At 42.1% G+C, this 23,456-nt stretch overlaps 1 protein-coding gene across 6 annotated transcripts in view; it reads left to right on the top strand.

Moving 5' to 3' along the window:
* acacb (acetyl-CoA carboxylase beta) overlaps positions 1-23,456 on the top strand; it is a 162,319-nt gene that overhangs the window by 42,512 nt on the left and 96,351 nt on the right. For 5 of the 6 annotated variants that reach the window (XR_009515406.1, XR_009515407.1, XM_059987884.1 and 2 more), the window contains exons 11-13: positions 3,403-3,564; positions 5,353-5,516; positions 18,740-18,890. Coding sequence is in view for 4 of the 6 variants with exons in the window: in XM_059987884.1 (XP_059843867.1) it covers positions 3,403-3,564; positions 5,353-5,516; positions 18,740-18,890 (477 nt within the window). In the remaining 2 variants the exon portion in view is untranslated. The remainder of the gene's footprint in view (positions 1-3,402; positions 3,565-5,352; positions 5,517-18,739; positions 18,891-23,456) is intronic. The other variant, XM_059987885.1, reaches the window with a different exon arrangement.

Here is a 23,456-nt window from a genome sequence, read left to right as displayed (position 1 = left end):
GGCCCACTACTGCTCCGAGATCCCCTGTAGTTTAGCCTGGGACCGTAAGATACCCAGTTTCCGCGTGTGGCCCCAAGGAGGCACTGCAGGCGTCTTGGTGGTGGCGAGGCTCTGTACTGGCAGGAGGAGGCTTACACACTCGGCTCCTCTTTCCACCCTCTGTTGAGGAGGCGAGCCAGCGGCAATAGCTGTAAGCAGAGAGTAGTAAACAGACAGCATGCAACATGCACTAACTACAAGCACTACTGCACTAGACGCTTCACACACACCCTGTGAGCAAATACTCCACCCACTCATGTGGGAGTTGATACAGAGGAGATGTCAGGGGTAAGTTTTTTATGCAGAGAGTGGTGAGTACATGGAATGGGCTGCTGGCAATAGTGGTGGAGGTGGATACAATAGACAATAGGTGCAGAAGTAGACCATTCAGCCCTTCGAGCCTGCACCGCCATTCTGAGATCATGGCTGTTCAATTCCTATCAGTACCCGGTTCCTGCCTTGTCCCCATATCCCTTGATTCCCCTATCCATAAGATACCTATCTAGCTCCTTCTTGAAAGCATCCAGAGAATTGGCCTCCACTACCTTCCGAGGCAGTGCATTCCAGACCCCCACAACTCACTGGGAGAAGAAGTTTTTCCTTAACTCTGTCCTAAATGACCTACCCTTTATTCTCAAACCATGCCCTCTGGTACTGGACTCTCGCAGCATCTGGAACATATTTCCTGCCTCTATCTTATCCAATCCCTTAATAATCTTATATGTTTCAATCAGATCCCCTCTCAATCTCCTTAATTCCAGCATGTACAAGCCCAGTCTCTAACCTCTCTGTGTAAGACAGTCCAGACATCCCAGGAATTAACCTCGTGAATCTACGCTGCACTTCCTCTACAGCCAGGATGTCCTTCCTTAACCCTGGAGACCAAAACTGTACACAATACTCCAGGTGTGGTCTCACCAGGGCTCTGTACAAATGCAAGAGGATTTCCTTGCTCTTGTACTCAATTCCTTTTGTAATAAAGGCCAACATTTCATTAGCCTTCTTCACTGCCTGCTGCACTTGCTCATTCACCTTCAGTGACTGATGAACAAGGACTCTTAGATCTCTTTGTATTTCTCCCTTACCTAACTCTACACCGTTCAGATAATAATCTGCCTTCCTGTTCTTACTCCCAAAGTGGATAACCTCACACTTATTCACATTAAACGCCATCTGCCAAGTATCTGCCCACTCACCCAGCCTATCCAAGTCACCCTGAATTCTCCTAACATCCTCATCACATGTCACACTGCCACCCAGCTTAGTATCATCAGCAAACTTGCTGATGTTATTTTCAATGCCTTCATCCAAATTGTTAACGTAAATGGTAAACAGTTGCGGTCCCACTACTGAGCCCTGTGGCACCCCACTAGTCACCACCTGCCATTCCGAGAAACACCCATTCACCGCTACCCTTTGCTTTCTATCTGCCAACCAGTTTTCTATCCATGTCAATGCCTTCCCCCCCCCCCCCCCCGATGCCCTGAGCTTTGATTTTACCCACCAATCTTCTATGTGGGACCTTATCAAATGCCTTCTGAAAATCGAGGTACACTACATCCACTGGATGTCCCCCGTCTAACTTCCTGGTTTATCCTCAAAAAACTCCAACAGATTAGTCAAGCATGATTTACCCTTGGTAAATCCATGCTGGCTCAGCCGAATCCTATCACTGCTATCTAGATATGCCACTATTTCATCCTTAATAATGGACTCTAGCATCTTTCCCACCACCGATGTCAGGCTGACAGGTCGATAGTTCTCTGTTTTCTCCCTCCCTCCTTTCTTAAAAAGTGGGATAACATTAGCCATTCTCCAATCCTCAGGAACTGATCCTGAATCTAAGGAACATTGGAAAATGATTACCAATGCGTCCGCAACTTCCAGGGCAACCTCCTTTAGAACCCTAGGATGCAGACCATCTGGACCTGGGGATTTGTCAGCCTTCAGTCCCATCAGTCTTCTCATCACCGTTTCCTTCCGAATGTCAATCTGTTTCACTTCCTCTGTTACCCTATGTCCTTAGCCCATCTATACATCTGGGAGATTGCTTGTGTCTTCCTTAGTGAAAACAGATCTAAAGTACATTAAATTCTTCTGCCATTTCTCTGTTTCCCATAACAATTTCACCAAATTCATTCTTCAAGGGCCCAACATTGTTCTTAACTATCTTCTTTCTCTTCACATACCTAAAAAAGCTTTTGCTATCTTCCTTTATATTCCTGGCTAGCTTGCGTTTGTACCTCATTTTTTCTCCCCGTATTGTCTTTTTAGTTAAGTTCTGTTGTTCCTTAAAAACTTCCCAATCATCTGTCCTCCCACTCACCTTAGCTCTGTCATATTTCCTTTTTTTCAATGCTATGCATTCTCTGACTTCCTTTGTCAACCACTTAGGCCCCTTTCCCCCCTTTGAATCCTTCCTTCTCTGGGGGATACGATAGGGTCTTTTAAGAAACTTTTGGATAGGTACAGGGAACTTTGAAAAATAGAGGGCTATAGGTAACCCCAGGAATTTCTAAGGTAGGGACTTGTTTGGCACAACTCTGTGGGCCAAAGAGCCTGTATTGTGCTGTAGGTTTTCTATGTTTCTATGACCAGACAATGTTGATCAACATTGTATAGGAGTGTGGGTGGTGAGAGATATGTGTGGTTAAAGAGAGCATTGTGGATACATTGTAAATATAGGAATGTCCTTTGATCTTTAGCATATAAAATAACATGTCGTTGTGGGTTGAACAGGCCTCTTCCTCCAAAAGAGTCTCAATATGAAGCCTGCTGAGTCTCATTCTGTTCAATACAGAGACTACTTCATGTCTACCCAGTACTTTCCCCTGGTGACTTTGTTCACAGTACAACACAGACAGACCAGTTATCATCCTTACCATCCTCACTCGCACCAGCTTTCCTTGTGTCATTCATTTAAAACCATTCTCCTTACACGTCCTCTCATGGTCCATCTTCAAACAGGCTTGATCTTGAACTTTTATTAATTCTGCTGAGATATCATTAATCTGTAACATTTACTCGTTCTTAATCCCTTGATGTAACCTCACATTTCAGTTATTTTCTGTTTTTATGTCAGCTTTCTTCAATGTATTAAAATGTTAGCAGTTTTATATTAGGCCTGATAAAGAAATATGTTGTGATTGCTTAAATTCATTTCATTTCAAATGAAGAAAGCAACGGTTACAAAATTGGTTTGGGATAAATTTGATGTGAATAAAGTGGTTAAGTTCTATTTTTTTAACCTTACTCAGATCTAAATTGCTGCATTCAGGTTTGAAGAGTTAAAACAAATGTAATTAAAATGCCTGAGGTTTGGTGTAACTTTGATTTGCATATTCTTTTTGTGTTGTTGTTGAGGTTGCTATGGGGATCCCCTTGCACCGTATTAAGGATATCCGAGTTCTGTATGGAGAATCTCCTTGGGCTGACTCACCAATCAACTTCACAGAGCCAGTAAATATTCCAAGGCCCAGAGGTCACGTTATTGCTGCCAGGATCACAAGTGAAAACCCTGATGAGGTACAACTGAATAAAAACTCTGTTAACTCCAGATGTAATTTTTATAATGCAACTGTAACTTTTTGAACACTTTATATACATGTGTTCTATCTTTTTTTCATAAATCTGATATGCCACTAAAAAAAAGGAAACCTAAAAGTGTTATTTAAGATACAAATTACACATATATTGCTTTCTCACGTGTTTAAAGTTGGGGGAAATGGACTTTCTTCACTGATATGTATGAAAATACAGATCTGTTTTTACTGGCTTCCCTTTCACCAATGCGGTTATTAAGATTGATCTGTTCTCCTTACATGAGGTGAAAATCGGTAAACTGAAGGAGTTTGCTGTAAGTTTACATTTATTGATACTTTACCCCAGCCTCTTGTGCACCAGCCAATATCCATCCCTTTGTAAGTTAGACAGCCTCCTGTAGGCCACTAGCTGAAATGTGTTCTGCCCCAAGGTATGATTGTGCCAAAATAATGATTTACTTAGATTGAAAAGTAACTTGGAGCAACGGTATCAGTATCAGTAAGGCAGTAAACTAGTATTAAAGTACAGATGAAAGATTACCAATTAGGCCATGATTTGCTGCTACATTTTTTAGACTTTTTTGTGACAATACTGTGGATTAGTATTTGCCTCTTGAGTGAAAATCTGTCAGCTGTGTTTAGAAGGGCTTCGGCCCGAAATATGACTGTTTATTCTTTTCAATAGATGTTCCCTGACCGCCAGTATTTTGTGTGTGTTGCTTTAGTTTAAGGTTCAAAGTAAATTTTATGATTGGAGTACATGTATGTCACCACGTACAACCCTGAAGTTCATTTTCCTGTGGGCATACTCAGCAAATCTATAGAATAGTGCCTATAACAAGATCAACGAGTGATCACCCAGGGTGCAGAAGATGACAAACTGTGGAAATACAAATAAATACAAATATAAATAAATAGCGAGAGCTTGAAATAACAAGATAAAGATTCTTCAAAGTGAGATAATTGGTTGTGGGAACATCAATGAATAGGACAAGTGAGTGTAGTTATTCCCTTGTTCAACAGCCTGATGGTTGATTAATAGTAACTGTTCATGAACCTGCAGAGCAGACTTGATAGGATGAATGGCCAACTTCTGCTCCTTTGTCTTATGGTCTTATGGTAGTGTGAGACCTGAGGCTGTTGTACCTTCTACCTGATGGCAGCAATGAGAAGAGAGCATGTCCTGGGTGGTGGGGATCTCTGATGATGGAGGCTACTTTCCTACGACAGCATGTCATATAGATGTGCACAGTTGTTGGGAGGGGTTTACCTATGATGTACTGAACCAAATCCACTACCTTTTGTAGGATTTTCCATTCGAAGGTCTTGATGTTTCTATACTATGCCATGATGCAGCCGGTCAATTTATTCTCCACTAGACATCTATTGAAGTTTGTTAAAGTTTTTGACATCATGGCAGATCTCTGCAGACTCCTAAGGAAGCAGAGGTGCTGCTGTGCTTAATTGCATTAATGTGCCAGCTCCAGAATGGGACCTCTGGGGAAATTAACCCTCTCCACTTCTGATCCTCCAATGAAGACTGGCTCATGGACCTCTAATTTCCCTCTCCTGAAGTCTACAGTCTGTTCCTTGGACTTACTGACAATGAGTGAGTGGTTGTTTGTCATTGACAGCTCTCATTAAAAAATGGATCAATAAATTGGATGTTTAGATGAAATGTTCATATTCTACTGACAGTGGTAAATGATCAATCCCCAAAAGTGCCGCACTATGTAACCTTCTTTTCTTTTTTCTTCTCTCTCTGATCCAGGGATTTAAGCCTAGCTCAGGAACAGTCCAGGAGTTAAACTTCCGTAGCAACAAAAATGTCTGGGGATACTTCAGTGTGGCAGCAGCTGGAGGACTGCATGAATTTGCTGATTCCCAGTTCGGCCATTGTTTCTCCTGGGGAGAAAACCGCGAGGAAGCTATCTCGTGAGTAGCAATTGTATTGCCCAGTTACATCAAAAGCATGTACAAAGATGTTTCCCATTTAAACCCTGTATAGACTCATATTGAAGAGGAGAGTTGTTCTCATCATTACTTGAACTTCTGAATATGTCAATTAATAGACTAAAGTGTCTGAGGGAGGAGATTGGTTGAATTTGGCCCATCAAGCTATTTTTATGATACAGCATTTGACTATTTTATTTGTCCAGTGTTTATTTTGCAAGTGAGGTAAAGTTTTACCCCCCTCACCTTCTTCTTTGTTTGTATATACAAGCATTCCAAACTTAGATGTATGAATAGCAGGTGAATAAGATCAAGTAGAGATAGAAAGAAACCTGGTGTAAGAGAATACTGGGGGTACCCAGAAGATCACGTAAAAAATGTGTTAATGTTTCCAGGCATTTCACCTGGCATCAGAAATTACCAGTTCTGACACTGATAGGAAAGGAAGGGTTATCTGAAATTGTTGAATTTAATACTGAGTCCTGATGGCTCCTCGAGAATGAGGTTTATTTTTCCCTCTATTTTTCCAAAGAGTTTACTTCGGATCTTGTTGGAATATTGTAGGAACCCAAGGGTAGAAATTCAGAATGGGAGTTGGATTTGAAGTGAAAGGCAAATGGGAACTCTAAACAAAGTGCAAACTGAACAAGATGTAGTTAAAAGCAGTCAACCAATCTGAGTTTATTTTCTTCAATAAAAGGGAGTACGAAATGTCATACTGTGAATTGCAAAAGCACAAGTGCATTGCTGCTTCACCTGGAAGGACTGTTTGGATCACTGGTGGAGGGAAGGGAAGATGTGAACGTGTAGCTGTTGCATCTCCCACTTTGGCTTCCCTTACTGTTTTTTAAACTTATTCAAAAATAAATTATATACAATAAACCATTCAATGACTTTCAATCCTTTACAAATGTTTCCATTACGGTCTTTACATTTTCACACTTTTCGCCACCCATTCCATTTTTACATTCCCTTATTGAGGGGTGTACACCCAACCCCCCTACCCCTCAGCTCCCGTGGGAGAAGAACCCTAGACTGTGGTCCTTCCCCACCGGGCCCGCAGTGGCTGTACTGAGTTTGAGTGCGTCCCTCAGCACGTACTCCTGCAGCCGAGAATGTGCCAGTCGGCAGCATTCCCCCACAGACATCTCCATGTGCTGGTAGACTATCAAGTTTCGGGCCGACCAAAGAGCATCTTTGACCGAGTTGATCTGCCAGCAGCACCGGATGTTGGTCTCGGTGTGCATCCTCAGGAACAGTCCGGAGATCAGAGAGTCCTCTGTTACACAGCTGCTGGGGATACTTTTTTTACTATTTCCCTAAAGCTTAACCTAAACCATCGTTCCAATAGAGCCCAATATAATCTGTTCTACTATACCCCAACTCACCTTCTCTCTAGCGTGCTGTAGCCTTTGGGATTTTGATTAAATTCAATTATTTCAGATACTTAATCTTTCGTATTTGTACCAGAAGTGTCCATTCTAATGCCAGCTGATCCACTGTAACAGTAACTTTGTTTTATTTCAATGCAAATTTTACCTGATCTGCCAGGCACTTGTAGAACATTAACTCAAATTCTACGGCAGCTGTTGTGTTTTTCATCTCATTGTTTCAACAGATTTACATTTCTCAGCATTGTCCTCTTTCATTTCCTGCTGTTTACATTCCTCTAGGCAGGATTAACAAGCAGTCATCACTCTCTTAGGCTATGTCCACACGACACCGGATAAATCTGTAACTGAAGCTTTTTCCCTTTGTTTTTACCCTTCTGTAGTGTTCTCGCTCGGCGTGTTTAGATAACGCTGAGCTAAACACCGAGTTAAACCTTTGTCAATGACAACAGGATCCCAGTAAGATGAACCATTTACTGTTCACTCTTCCACATCAATGTATGGTGAAAACTGTTGATAAAACAATACAAGATTTGTACAGCATTTGTTTCCTTCTTGATATTACAATTACATTGTAAATACTTTCAAAAGTAAAACTACAACAATTAAAGTGCAGCATACAGTCAGAATCTACCTACGCCATTGACTGCTTTAAATACACTTCAACGCAAACTATCCACAACTCTTTAACTAACGAAAACATAAACATTATCGACCGTCGTTACTTTTAACAGGATCGGCGTTAACATTTTAATTCAACATATCGATTATCTCATAACTCACAGCGTTGCCTTCACAATGTTCCTGGTGCATAGAGAGAAAACGTTGCTGCTTGCTTGCACTCGCACATGTCTCAACCCCCACCTTCCCGTTTCTCCAAACCGGTATTTTCCCACAGGACGTGGTGAAACCGGATGTGACGTCATCACATGCCGCGATATCTCACAGACAACTTTAAACAATCCTAACTTTAACTAGAATGCTAACAAATGAATTACTAAGCGAAAATATTATAAACTAAATAACTGCCATAAAGGCAACACACTCCCCGCTTGACCTTCGTAAGGTCACAATGAACATAATACAAAACTTTAGTCTCTAATCAATCCTTAGGTAGAAGTAGAATGACTCCTGTAACAGCCCTTTGGTATATTTTCACATCACCTTGGTCGGTAGTTTTCAACTCAACTTTCCTGACATGTCCGTCCCTGCTAGGGAATGTAGTGAGACCAGGACCGATTTGCCAGAGCCTGGACCTGTCTCCACTGCTTTAAGTACAGGTCCTTATCAGAGAAGTCCCCCGGTGGAGGGGGAGCTCCTGCCTTCTGCGTAAGGAGCATTGATGGCGAGAGTATGAAGGGGTAGGAGTGGTCGTGCATTTATAATGGCTGTGACCTCTGCCATTAGTGTGCACAGTACCTCATGGGTCAATCGGGTGCATTGCTGCATCTCAGGTTTCCTTTTCAGGGTTTTTTGCAAGGACATGAACCGCTTGACTGCCTGCTCTTTGTTGTTTGGCAAGCACTGGCGTGGTTCTCTGAAACGCAGTGGGGCGACCCCATTATTTGCTTCATCTCTGAAGACCTTGGTGTCCTTTGTTTTTAAGAAAATGGCATCTTCAACTGATTGAGCAAGTTTATCATCATGCTCAGTTTGAGCAAAGACTGACTGACCCAGCGTCTTGTCAGTTACTTTACGTTTGTTAAAGCCTTGTCGTGCTTCCTTAATACATGTGACACTTGTGCGGGGTTGGAAAATTGAATGGCGGCCACTCTCTAGCACATTGGTCTTGAGTGTGCTAATCGTCGGTTTGTGCACATTGCCAGGGCACACCTCTCCTATCACCACCCAACCTAGATCCAGGCGTTGCGCAAAGGGGGTGTCGTGTGGTCCATTGACCTGCTGCCTAACCGTATGCACCCAAAGAATATCTCTTCCTAATAGCAGGAGTATTTCTGCTGTTGTATCCAGTTCTGGGTTGTGTTTGGCGATGTGGCGGAGATGTGGCTGCTGTAGCACCGCACTTGGCGTCGGGATCTCAGTGCGGTTATTCAAAATTTCATTGCACTCTAAGAGTGGAGGGAGACAGATGACAACTTTACCATCCAGGGACTCAAGCTGGAAGCCTTCCGCCTTCCTTCCATGAGTTTCTGCGTTGCCTGAGCAAGTTCTAAGGTAGTATGGGAACTGCTTGCTCTCAATGTTGAACAATTTAAAGAACTCTGGGCTGACTAGTGAGCGATTGCTCTGATCGTCCAGAATTACATAGGCTTTGATGGCCTTGTCTTTGGCTCCTTTAGGGTACACCTTAGTGAGGCAGATCTTTGAACAAGAACGGCTTGACTGAGCTTGACCGCAAACTTCTGTACAGCTCGAGCTGACAACTGTTGTCCTGGAGTGAGCCTCTCTCTCCCCACCGTCCTGTTGTGGAGGTGAAGGAGCGTTGTCGGTTTGCGGTAACGGGCCGGGATGCATGGCCACATTGTGATTAGTGCTATCACATTCCAGACACTTCATGGAGATTGTACATTCTCTAGCAAAGTGAGAGGTCGAGGAACAGCATTTAAAACATATTCTTTTCTTCTTGAGAAGGGCCATCCTCTCTTCAAGGGGTTTTTCCCTAAACGTTCTGCTTTTTCTGAGGGGGTGGGGTTTGTTATGCAATGGGCAATTCTTGCCAGGGTCATGGTTAGTTGTAAAGACTTCATTGTTAAGCACTGAGACGGGTTTATCAATGTTGAAATTATTCAAAGAGGATTTATCTGGCTTTGTGTAAACTGTACTGCTTCCTTGACCCATGAGGCTAGGGTTGTTTCGCTTCTTCGCCTCCCTGCACACAAACCTAGTGAAATACTTAAAGGGAGGAAATCGACCATTGTGGTCTTCTTTGTACTCTGAGGCAACAGACACCCACCTGTCCTGCAGCCCAAATGGAAGATGGTCCACGATTTGTCTAATCCCGGATGGAGTATCTAGGTATACTAGACCAGTTGAGTAGCCATCTTCGTTGGCTCCTTGGATCTCCATGAGTAAATCTCCGAGCTCCCTTAACTTAATGTGATCCTTGGCTGACACCTTAGGAAAATTTTCCAACTGGTTTTCGGCTTCTCTGGCAGCCGCTTCCATTTTCAATTCTGCTTCTTGTTTGGCGTAGTGCAGTCGCACCCTGGTGTCTTCTGCCTTAGCTCTTGCATGGGCGGCCTTACTTGATGATGCCCTACTGCCCCTGTCGCTGGATGGCAACGACTTGGTGCTGGATCGAGTTGTCATTGCAGCATTTGAAACACCTGATAATGCCGCTTTTTCACTGTAGTGTTCTCGCTCGGCATGTTAAGATAACGCTGAGCTAAACACCGAGTTAAACCTTTGTCAATGATGACAGGATCCCAGTAAGATTAACCATTTACTGTTCACTCTTTCCACATTAACGTATGGTGAAAACTGTTGATAAAACAATACAAGATTTGTACAGCATTTGTTTCCTTCTTGATATTACAATTACATCGTAAATACTTGCAAAAGTAAAACTACAACAACTACATTACATTAAAGTGCAGCATACAGTCAGAATCTGCCTACGCCATTGACTGCTTTAAATACACTTCAACGCAAACTATCCGCAACTCTTTAACTAACGAAAACATAAACATTATCGACCATCGTTACTTTTAACAGGATCGGCGTTAACATTTTAATTCAACATATCGATTATCTCATAACTCACAATGTTGCCTTCACAATGTTCCTGGTGCATAGAGAGAAAACGTCGCTGCTTGCTTGCACTCGCAAATGTCTCGTCCCCCACCTTCCCGTTTCTCCAAACCGGTATTTTCCCACAGGGCGCAGCGAAACCGGATGTGACGTCATCGTAGACAACTTTAAACAATCCTAACTTTAACTAGAAAGCTAACAAATGAATTACTAAGCAAAAATATTATAAACTAAATAACTGCCATAAAGGCAACACACCTTCGTCCACACTAAAACGGTGCTTTCGTCCCCCGAAGCCAAAGCTTTTCAGAAGTGCTGTCCAAGGTGTGTAATTTTGAAAATGCCACTTGGGCAGATCAGTGTGGATGGGGTAACCGGAGAAACCTGAAAACGCTGTCAGACGGCAGCGCGCCATTTCATTGTTTTCCTGAATGCAACCCCCCACACAATCTAACAATTTCGCAACAGATGACAATGAGACTGAAGCCAGAAGAGTTAGAAATGTACTCACCAAATACTTTAACCCATAACTTACTGAATAAGTAAGTATACTCACTTTGCCCTGTTTTCTGTCCTTGCTCGTATGAAGGTGGTTTACCTATTTATGTAAGTACTTCTCTGGCAATAGATTTGTAACAGCCTAATGTAGCATTGTATGGAAATACAAGATAACCATATAACCATATAACAATTACACCATGGAAACAGGCCATCTCGGCCCTTCTAGTCTGTGCCGAACGCTTACTCTCACCTAGTCCCACTCACCCGCACTCAGCCCATAACCCTCCATTCCGTTTCTGTCCATATACCTATCCAATTTTACCTTAAATGACAATACCGAACCTGCCTCTAGCACTTCTATTGGAAGCTCGTTCCACACAGCTACCACTCTCTGAGTAAAGAAATACCCCTCGTATTAAACTTTTGCCCCCTAACTCTCAACTCATGTCCTCTTGTTTGAATCTCTCCTACACTTAATGGAAAAAACCTATCCACATCAACTCTATCTATCCCCCTCATAATTTTAAATACCTCTATCAAATCCCCCCTCAACCTTCTACACTCCAAAGAATAAAGACCTAACTTGTTCAACCTTTCTCTGTAACTTAGGTGCTGAAACCCAGGTAACATTCTAGTAAATCGTCTCTGTACTCTCTCTATTTTGTTGATATCTTTCCTATAATTCGGTGACCAGAACTGTACACAATACTCAAAATTTGGCCTTACCAATGCCTTGTTCAATTTTAACATTACATCCCAACTCCTATACACAATGCTCTGATTTATAAAGGCCAGCATACCAAAAGCTTTCTTCACCACCCTATCCACATGAGATTCCACCTTCAGGGAACTATGCACCATTATTCCTAGATCACTCTGTTCTACCGCATTCTGCAATGTCCTACCATTTACCATGTATGTCCTATTTGGATTATTCCTACCAAAATGTAGCACCTCACACTTATCAGTATTAAACTCCATCTGCCATTGTTCAGCCCACTCTTCTAACTGGCCAGCGCTCCCTGCAAGCTTTGAAAACCTACTTCATTACCCACAACACCACCTACCTTAGTATCATCTGCATACTTACTAATCCAATTTACCACCCCATCATCCAGATCATTAATGTAAATGACAAACAACATTGGACCCAGTACAGATCCCTGAGGCACACCACTAGTCACCGGCCTCCAACCTGACAAACAGTTATCCACCACTACTCTCTGGCATCTCCCATCCAGCCGCTGTCGAATCCATTTTACTACTTCGATATTAATACCTAACAATTGAACCTTCCTAACTAACCTTCCGTGTGGAACCTTGTCAAAGGCTTCACTGAAGTCCATATAGACAACATCCACTGCTTTACCCTCATCAACGTTCCTCATAATGTCTTCAAAAAATTCAATAAAATTTGTCAAACGTGACCTTCCACACAGAAATTCATGCTGACTGTTCCTAATCAGAACCGGTCTAACCAGCTAATTATATATACCATCTCTAAGAATACTTTCCATTAATTTACCCACCACTGACATCAAACTGACAGGCCTATAATTGCTAGGTTTACTCTTAGAAACCTTTTTAAACAATGGAACCATATGAGCAATATGCCGATAATCTGGCACCATCCCCGTTTCTAATGACATTTGAAATATTTCTGTCAGAGCCCCTGTTACTTCTACACTAAGTTCCCTCAAGGTCCTAGGGAATATCCTGTCAGGATCTGGAGATTTATCCACCTTTATATCTTAAAAACTCCTCTTTAATCATCATAGTTTCCATAACTCCCCTACTTATTTCCCTTAGCTTACACAATTCAATATCCTTCTCCTTAGTGAATACCGAAGAAAATTGTTCAAAATCTCCCCCATCTCTTTCAGCTCCACACATAGCTGGCCACTCTGATTCTCTAAGGGACCAATTTTATCCCTCACTATCCTTTTGCTATTAATATTAAAGGCAGCGATACAAACAGAGAGAGGAGAAATGGGCTAATATCTGAATGCACGAAGTGTCAGAAATAAGGCGGATGAGCTTGAAGCTCAGGTGTGAATGGGTAACTATGATGTTGTTGGGATAACGGAGACATGGCTGCAGGGAGATCAGACCTGGGAAATGAATGTACAAGGGTATATGTGCTATCGTAGGGACAGAAATGTGGGCAGAGGGGATGGAGTGGCCCTGTTGGTGAGGAATGAGATTCAGTCCTTTGCAAGGGGGGACATAAGGTCAGGAGAAGTAGAGCCTCTGTGGATAGAACTGAGGAACAGTAAGGGCAAAAAGACCCTAATGGGTGTTGTCTACAGGCCACCAAACAGTAGCATGGATATTGGGTGCAAGTTGAATAGGGAGTTAACATTGGCATGTGGCAAAGGTAATGTCACAGTAGTTATGGGGGATTTCAACATGCAGGTGAACTGGGAGAATCAGGTTGGTGCTGGACCCCAGGATAGGGAGTTTGTAGAGTGCCTACGGGATGCATTCTTGGAACAGCTTGTACTAGAGCCGACCAGGGACAAGTCTATTCTGGATTTAGTGTTATGTAATGAACAGGATTTGATAAGCGATCTTGCAGTAAAGGAGCCATTAGGAGGTAGTGATCATAATATGATAAGTTTTTATCTGCAATTTGAGAAGGATAAGGGCAGTTTGGAGGTGTCAGTGTTGCAGTTGAACGGGGAAACTGTGGAGCCATGAGGGAGGAGCTGGCCAAAGTTGACTGGACAGATAGCCTAGCAGAAAAGACAGTGGAACAGCAATGGCAGGTATTCTTGGGAATAATGCACAAGGTGCAAAATCAGTTCATCCCCCAGAGAAGGAAGGATTCAAAGGGGGGAAAGGGGCCACAGTGGTTGACAAAGGAAGTCAGAGATTGCATAGCATTAAAAAAAAAGGAAGTATGACAGAGCTAAGGTGAGTGGGAAGACAGATGATTGGGAAGTTTTTAAGGAACAACAGAACTTAACTAAAAAGGCAATACGGGGAGAAAAAATGAGGTACGAATGCAACTAGCCAGGAATATAAAGGAAGATAGCAAAAGCTTTTTTAGGTATGTGAAGAGAAAGAAGATAGTTAAGAATAATGTTGGGCCCTTGAAGAATGAATTGGGTGAAATTGTTATGGGAAACAGAGAAATGGCAGAAGAATTTAATGTACTTTAGATCTGTTTTCACTAAGGAAGACACAAGCAATCTCCCAGATGTATGGATGGGCCAAGGACATAGGATAACAGAGGAAATGAAACAGATTGACATTAGGAAGGAAACGGTGATGAGTAGACTGATGGGACTGAAGACTGACAAATCCCCAGGTCCAGATGGTCTGCATCCTAGGGTACTAAAGGAGGTGGCCCTGGAAATTGCGGATGCATTGGTAATCATTTTCCAATGTTCCTTAGATTCAGGATCAGTTCCTGAGGATTGGAGAATGGTTAATGTTATCCCACTTTTTAAGAAAGGAGGGAGGGAGAAAACAGAGAACTATCGACCTGTCAGCCTGACATCAGTAGTGGGGAAGATGCTAGAGTCCATTATTAAGGATGAAATAGTGGCATATCTAGTTAGCAGTGATAGGATTGGGCCGAGCCAGCGTGGATTTACCAAGGGTAAATCATGCTTGACTAATCTGTTGGAGTTTTTCGAGGATGTAACCAGGAAGTTAGACGGGGGAGATCCAGTGGATGTGGTGTACCTCAATTTTCAGAAGGCATTTGATAAGGTCCCACATAGAAGATTGGTGGGTAAAATCAAAGCTCAGGGCATTGGGGGGAAGACATTGACATGGATAGAAAACTGATTGGCAGGTAGAAAGCAAAGGGTAGCGGTGAATGGGTGTTTCTCGGAATGGCAGGTGGTGACTAGTGGGGTGCTACAGGGCTCAGTAGTGGGACCGCAACTGTTTACCATTTACGTTAACAATTTGGATGAAGGCATTGAAAATAACATCAGCAAATTTGCTGATGATACTAAGCTGGGTGGCAGTGTGACATGTGATGAGGATGTTAGGAGAATTCAGGGTGACTTGGATAGGCTGGGTGAGTGGGCAGATACTTGGCAGATGGCGTTTAATGTGAATAAGTGTGAGGTTATCCACTTTGGGAGTAAGAACAGGAAGGCAGATTATTATCTGAACGGTGTAGAGTTAGGTAAGGGAGAAATACAAAGAGATCTAAGAGTCCTTGTTCATCAGTCACTGAAGGTGAATGAGCAAGTGCAGCAGGCAGTGAAGAAGGCTAATGGAATGTTGGCGTTTATTACAAAGGGAATTGAGTACAAGAGCAAGGAAATCCTCTTGCATTTGTACAGATCCCTGGTGAGACCACGCCTGGAGTATTGTGTACAGTTTTGGTCTCCAGGGTTAAGGAAGGACATCCTGGCTGTAGAGGAAGTGCAGCGTAGATTTACGAGGTTAATTCCTGGGATGTCTGGACTGTCTTATGCAGAGAGGTTAGAGAGACTGGGCTTGTACATGCTGGAATTAAGGAGATTGAGAGGGGATCTGATTGAAACATATAAGATTATTAATGGATTGGACAAGATATTAAATATGTTCCAGATGCTGGGAGAGTCCAGTACCAGAGGGCATGGTTTGAGAATAAGGGGTAGGTCATTTAGGACAGAGTTAAGGAAAAACTTCTTCTCCCAGAGAGTTGTGGGGGTCTGGAATGCACTGTCTCGGAAGGTAGTGGAGGCCAATTCTCTGGATGCTTTCAAGAAGGAGCTAGATAGGTATCTTATGGATAGGGGAATCAAGGGATATGGGGACAAGGCAGGAACCGGGTATTGATAGTAGATGATCAGCCATGATCTTAAAATGGCGGTGCAGGCTCGAAGGGCCAAATGTTCTACTTCTGCACCTATTGTCTATTGTCTAATATAACTGTAGAAACCCTTCGGATTTATTTTCACTTTACTTGCCAAAGCAACCCGGTATCTTCTTTTAGCTTTTCTAATTTCTTTTTTAAGATTCTGCTTACATTCTTTATTTTCCTCGAGCACCTCATTTACTCCATGCTGCCTATATTTATTGTAGATATCTCTCTTTTTCCTAACCAAGTTTCCAATATCCATTGAAAACCATGGCTTTCTCAAACTTTTAACCTTTCCTTTCAACCAAACAAGAACATAAAGATTCTGTACCCTCAAAATTTACCATTAAATGACCTCCATTTCTCTATTACATCCTTCTCATAAAACAAATTGTCCCAATCCACTCCTTCTAAATCCTTTTGCGTCTCCTCAAAGTTAGCCTTTCTGCAATCAAAAATCTCAATCCTGGGTCCAGTCCTATCCTTTTCCATAATTATATTAAAACTAATGGCATTGTGATCACTGGACCTGAAGTGCTCCCCAACACATACCTTCTATTTCATTCCCTAACAGGAGATCCAACACTGCCCCTTCTCTAGTTTCTAGTTAGTCCCTCTATGTATTGCTGCAAAAAACTATCCTGCACACATTTTACAAACTCCAAACCATCCATCCCCTTTACAGAATGGGCTTTCCAGTCTATGTGTGGAAAATTAAAATCTCCCACAATCACAACCCTGTGTTTACTACAAGTATCTGCTATCTCCTTGCAAATTTGCTTCTCCAATTCTTGCTCCCCATTAGGTGGTCTATAATACACCCCTATAAGTGTTACTACACCCTTCCCATTCCTCAATTCCTCCCAAATAGTCTCCCTAGATGGGCCTCTAATCAATCCTGCCAGAGCACCGCTGTAATATTTTCTCTGACAAGCAACACAACACCTCCCCCTTTTGTCCCTCCGATTCTATCACACCTGAAGCAATGAAATCCAGGAATCCAGGAGTATTTAGTTGCCAATCACACCCCTGCTGCAACCATGTTTCACTAATAGCTGCAACATTATATTTCCAGGTATCAACCTGTGCTCTAAGCTCATCCACCTTTCTTACAATGCTCCTAGCATTAAAATAAATGCATTTAAGAAATTCTCCACCTCCTCCTCTCTGTTTATCTCTAACAGTACAAAGAACTTTACTGTCTTCTTTTTCTTCCTTCTCCCATACATCTGTTCCTACACTCTGGTTCCCCTTCCCCCTCATATCTAGTTTAATTCCAGTTTTGCATCCTATCAATGTCCTGCTATAACCTCTGACAGCTCTCCACACTATCCGCAACACCCCCAGCCTTTGTGTCATCAGCAAATTTACTAACCCATCCCTCCACTTCCTCATCCAGGTCATTTATAAAAATCACAAAGAGTAGGGGTCCCAGAACAGATCCCTGAGGCACACCACTGGTCACTGGCCACTTGTCTACAACCACTCTTTTCCTTTTTTGGGCAAGCCAGTTCTGGATCCACAAAGCAATATATCTTTGGACCCATGCTTCCTTACTTTCTCAATAAGCTGAGCATGGTATCTCAGCAAAAGCCTTGCTAAAATCCATATACACTACATCTACGGCTCTACCTTTATCAATGTGTTTAGTCACATCCTCAAAAAATTCAATCAGGCTCATAAGGTACAACCTGCCTTTGACAAAGCCATGCTGACTATTTCTAATCATATTATGCCTCTCCAAATGTTCATAAATCCTGCCTCTCAGGATCTTTTCCATCAACTTACCAACTACTGAAGTAAGACTCATTGGCCTATAATTTCCTGGGCTATCCCTACTCCTTTTCTTGAATATTGGAACAACATCCGCAACCCTCCAATCCTCTGGGACCTCTCCCATACCCATTGATGATGCAAAGATTATTGCTAGAGGCACAGCAATCTCTTCCCTTGCTTCCCACAGTAGCCTGGGGTGCTTCCTGTCCAGTCACGGTGACTTATCCAACTTGATGCTTTCCAAAAGCTCCAGCACTTCCTCTTCCTTAATATCTACATGCTCAAGCTTTTCAGTCCACTGCAAGTCAACACTACAATCACCAGGATCCTTTTCCATAGTGAGTGCTGAAGTATTCATTAAGTACCTCTGCCGTCTCCTCAGGTTCCATGCACACTTTTCCACTGTCACGCCTGGTTGGTCCTATTCTCTCATGTCTTATCCTCTTGCTCTTCACGTATTTGTAGAATTCCCTGGGGTTTCCTTAACCTTGTCCGCCAAGGCCTTCTCATAGCCCTTTCTGGCTCTCCCAATTTCATTCTTAATCTCCTTCCTGCTAGCCTTATAATTTTCTAGATCTCCATCATTCCCTAGTTTTTTGAATCTTTCGTAAGCTCTTCTTTTCTTCTTGCATCAAGAAACCTTCCTGAACTCATCCTTTGAGTGGATCTGACAAAGCAAGGGTAATAGCAAAGAAAACAATTTGAATGAAGGAGACAGTGGAATCTGGTGTGATGAAAGCTGAGCTGCATTTACTCCATTCCGTACATTGGTACAGGCCTCTACTGTTGACAGAATGAGACCTTGGTTGGCAGTCGCTGGATTTATTCAAAGGATGAAGTGTTTCACATCATTGCATACTGAGTCCATCTACTTGTAACATTCCCCCTTGGTCAGCATCTCGATTGCATAGTGAGATCATAACAAGGAAGACTGTCACTTAAAATAAAAGAGGCCTGTAAAGGACTTAGCAGCACACAAAAATTTAAAGCGGTATTGATTTTAATTTTCCTTTTAGGAATATGGTTTTAGCTCTTAAAGAACTCTCAATCCGAGGGGACTTTAGAACTACAGTTGAGTATTTGATAAAGCTTCTGGAAACGGAGAGTTTTCAATGTAACACCATTGATACTAGCTGGCTTGACCACCTCATTGCAGACAAAATTCAGGTAATGACATCACATTATTTGTGGATGTGAGTGAGAATATTAAATTTGAGAAAGGTGAATAACATTTGTTTCCATCAGTTTTTAAAAGTATTAGTGCCAGCTTTAGATCAAGTTCATTGGTAATAAGATAAAAATAAACGTATGTACTAGTTAAAGATAGATATTGAGTTGAATTTATGTGATACGTTTACAACCTTTGGGCATCCTAGTATCAATTAGTCTTAGTATCAATTAAATACCTTTCATCTGTAGTCATTATCCAATATAAGATATAGAGCTGTTCATTGCACATTCAGTGCCTATAAAAAGTATTCATCCCCCCCCTTTGGAAGTTTTCATGTTTTATTGTTTTACAACATTGAATCATGGTGGATCTAATTTGGCTTTTATGACACTGATCAGCAGAAAAAGACTTTCGTGTCAAAGTGAAAACTGATCTCTACATATTGATCTAAATTAATTACAAATATAAAACACAAAATAATTCATTGCATAAGTATTCACCCCTCCCCCTTAATATGACACACCAAATCATCACTGGTTTTTAGAAGTCACATAATTAGTTAAATGGAGATCTGTTTTTGGAGACCTGTTTGCAGTCAAGGTGTTTCAATTGACTCTAGTAAAAATACACCTGTATTAGGAAGGTCCAGCTGCTGGTGAATCAGTATCCTGGCAAAAACTACACCATGAAGAGAAAAGAACACTCCAAGTGTAAAAGGTGATCAACCCAATGTAATGAAACAACTGCCACATTTAATTCTTTTCCACCTTTATTAGTAGCAAGCTATGAGAGAGAACCCCCTTCTGCACTCCCACAGAGTCAGCTATGGAAGTCTCTCTGTCGAAGCACAGAGATACAGAGCTTGTATACCATCTATGTCACATATACAGAAAACAGTTTCTAGCTAGCTCCCACAGTCACATGTCCAACAACAGTGATAGTCCAAGACAAAGACTACTTAATCACCTCAAACAAAATAGATATTCCAGTCAAGTAAGTGGACTATTGATACAAAACAGACCGACAGACATACTTTATAGATCCCGAGGGAAATTGGGTTTCGTTACAGTTGCACCAACCAAGAATAGTGAAGAAATATAGCAAAACAAAGCCATAAATAATTAAATAATAATAAGTAAGTAATGCCAAGTGGAAATTAGTCCAGGACCAGCCTATTGGCTCAGGGTGCCTGACACTCCGAGGGAGGGAGGAGTTGTAAAGTTTGATGGCCACAGGTAGAAATGACTTCCTGTGATGCTCAGTGTTGCATCTTGATGGAATGAGTCTCTGGCTGAATGTACTCCTGTGACTAACCGGTATGTTATGGAGTGGATGGGAGACATTGTCCAAGATGGCATGCAACTTGGACAGCATCCTCTTTTCAGACACCACTGTCAGAGAGTCCAGTTCCACCCCCACAAAGGACAATCAGTTTGATAGACATTCCAGCCTCTTTAATTAAGAAAGGAATGCCATACCTGGTTTGTTGGAGCCAAAATTTAAATTATTAAGGTAAGAACATCCACTGACTTTTATGCTTTAATTAAGAAAGGAATGTTCGGTCTAATCTCCATCAGCAATCACCTTTTGTCAAAACCAAAAGGTGTGAAAAGTTAGGAGACATTATTTCACTCCAAAGAGCAGTTGCTCAAATATGCTGCAGCAATTACCAAACCAGAATACACAGACTCAACCTTAACCATTATTTACAGGAATCTGAGAATCCCCGTAAGACTTTATCACAAGAAACTCTGCGAAAAGGTTAGTGAAAAGCACAAGTCAGGAGATTTCTTGTAAGTCAGGAGTTACAAGAAAGTTTCCAAGTCACTGAATATCTCCTGGAGTACAGTTAAGTCAATCATTAAGAAATGGAAAGAATATCGCACAACTGTAAATCTGCTTACAGCAGACTATCCTCAAAAATTGAGTGATCATGCAAGAAGGGGACTAGTGAGGGAGATCACCAAGAGACCTATGACAACTCTGGAGGAGTTACAAGCTTCAGTAGCTGAGATGGGAGAGACTGCACATACAACAACTGTTGCCCGGGTGCTTCATCAGTCACAGCTTTATGACAGAGTGGCAAAGAGAAAGCCACTGTGGGAAAAAAAACTCACATGAAATCTCGGCCAAAGTTTGCCACAGGTGTTTCCAATGAGTGGACAGTCACAAGGCTTCAGGACCGGATGACATCCCAGGGTGGGTACTCAGGATGTGCGTGGCACAACTGGCAGGTGTGTTTACAGACATTTTTAATCTCTCCCTCCCCCAGTGTAGAGTCCTCCTGCTTCAAAACATCCACCATTGTTCCAGTACCTAAAAAGACCAATGTAACATGTCTGAACATTGGTGTCCAGTTGCACTCACCTCAATAATAAGCAAATGCTTTAAGAGCCTGGTCATGGACTACATCTATAGTTTGTGCTACCACTCAAACTGGATCCCCTACAATTCACCTACTGACACAACCGATTGACAGTCGAAGCAATAGCCACAGCTCTACACACCGTCTTTACACATCTGGAGAAGAAGGATGCTTATGTGAGAATGCTGTTCTTGGACCGCTGTTCAGCAATCAACACCATAATTCCCTCCAGGCTCAACAAGAAGCTCAGAGACCTCGGCCTTCACCCTACATTGTGTAGCTGGATCCTGGACTTCCTGTCAGATCACTGGCAGGTGGTAAGAATGGGCTTCCTCACCTCTGCCCCTCTGACCCTCAACACAGATGCCCCTCAGGGCTGAATATTAAGCCCCCCCCCTTTACTCTCTGTATACCCATGACTGTGTCACCACCCACAGCTCCAATCTGCTAATTAAATTTTCTGACAGCATTGATTGACCTAATCTCAATAATAATGAGGCAGCCTACAGGGTGGAAGTTATCACCCTGACACGGTGGTGTCAAGAAAGCAACTTCTCCCTCAATGTCGCAAAAAAACAAAGGAGCTGGTTGTGGGCTACAGGAGGAATGGAGACAGACTAGCCCCTATTGACATCAATGGATCTGGGGTTGAACAGCTTTAACAACAGCATAAACATCACTGAGGATCTCCTGTGGTCAGTACATACTGGATGTGTGGTGAAGAAGGCACAGCAGCACTTCTTTCACCTCAGATGGTTGAAGAAGTTTGGTGTGGGCCCCCAGATCTTAAGAACTTTCTATAGGGACATGATTGAGAGCATCCTGACTGGCTGTGTCACTGCCTGGTATGGGAACTGTACCTCCCTCAATCGCAGGACTCTGCAGAGAGTGGTGCAGACAGCCCAGTGCATCTGTAGACGTTAACTTCCCACTATTCAGGACATTTACAAAAACAGGTGTGTAAAAAGGGCCCGAAGGATCTTTGGAGACCTGAGTCACCCCAACCACAAACTGTTCCAGCTACTACCATCCGGGAAATGGTACCACAGCATAAAAGCCAGGATCAACTGGCTCCGGGACAGCTTCTTCCACCAGGCCTTCAGACTGATTAATTTATGCTGATGCAACTATATTTCTATGTTATATTTACTATACCGTTGTACATAATATTTATTAAAAATTGCCATAAATTGCACATTGCACATTTAGGTGGAGATATAATATAAAGATTTTTACTCATGTATATGAAGGATGTAAGTGATAAAGTCAATTCAATTCAAATCAGTTCAATGTGGAAGATTCTGAAGTCAGCTGGAAGAAAGCTCTATGGTCTGATGAAACCAAAATTGAGCTTTTCAGCTATCAGACTAAATCCCATCATTAAAAACACACCATCCCCACCGTGAAGCGTGGTGGTGGCTGCATCATGCTGTGGGGATGCTTCACTACAGCAGGCCCTGGAAGGCTTGTGAAGGTAGAGGGTAAAATGAATGTAGCAAAGTAGAAGGAAATCCTGTAGGAAAACCCAATGCAGTCTGCAACTTGGGAGAAGATTTATTTTCTCGCAAGACTATGGCCCCAAGCATAAAGCCAACACTACATAGGAATGGCTTAAAAAAAAGTGAATGAAGCTTCATTGATTCATATGTTTTGGACTTGGCCAAATCTTGAAAAATATTGGAAGGAAGTTTTTCAAACTTTTTCCTTACTTTTTAAAGTCAATTTTAAACCAAACCCTCTGACAGCCCTATTCAGTATTGTTGCAGGACAAGATATTAAGCTGAAGGCATCTGATTTACATATTTTAGCCTTTAGCTTTCTTATAGCTAGGAGGACGCTTTTCTTTAAATGAAAAACTATTTTTCCTCCTACTCATGCTCAATGGTTATGCAACTTTATGCCATGTTTAGATTTAGAGAAGATTTGTTGTTCAATTTTTGAAACTCATCAAGACTTTCAAACATTGTGGGGACCTGTTCTGAATTATTTTCAAAACCTTCAATTCATTGTTTAAACTCAGATGTTGCCTATTATTGATTTTTATTATATGAGAAGGTATTTTACCTTTTTTTCTCCTTAATGAACAGCTTCGGTCTTGGTAGGGGTTAGATTCTTTTTATTGTAATAAATTAGTATAGTTCAATATAACTATTGATTAACTTATACGAATACAGGGTAATGGGATTGCTATTGTGAA

Source organism: Hypanus sabinus, chromosome 13, assembly GCF_030144855.1.
Source record: "Hypanus sabinus isolate sHypSab1 chromosome 13, sHypSab1.hap1, whole genome shotgun sequence".
Classification (NCBI taxonomy): domain Eukaryota; kingdom Metazoa; phylum Chordata; class Chondrichthyes; order Myliobatiformes; family Dasyatidae; genus Hypanus; species Hypanus sabinus.
This window is presented reverse-complemented; position numbering and strand designations above follow the sequence as displayed.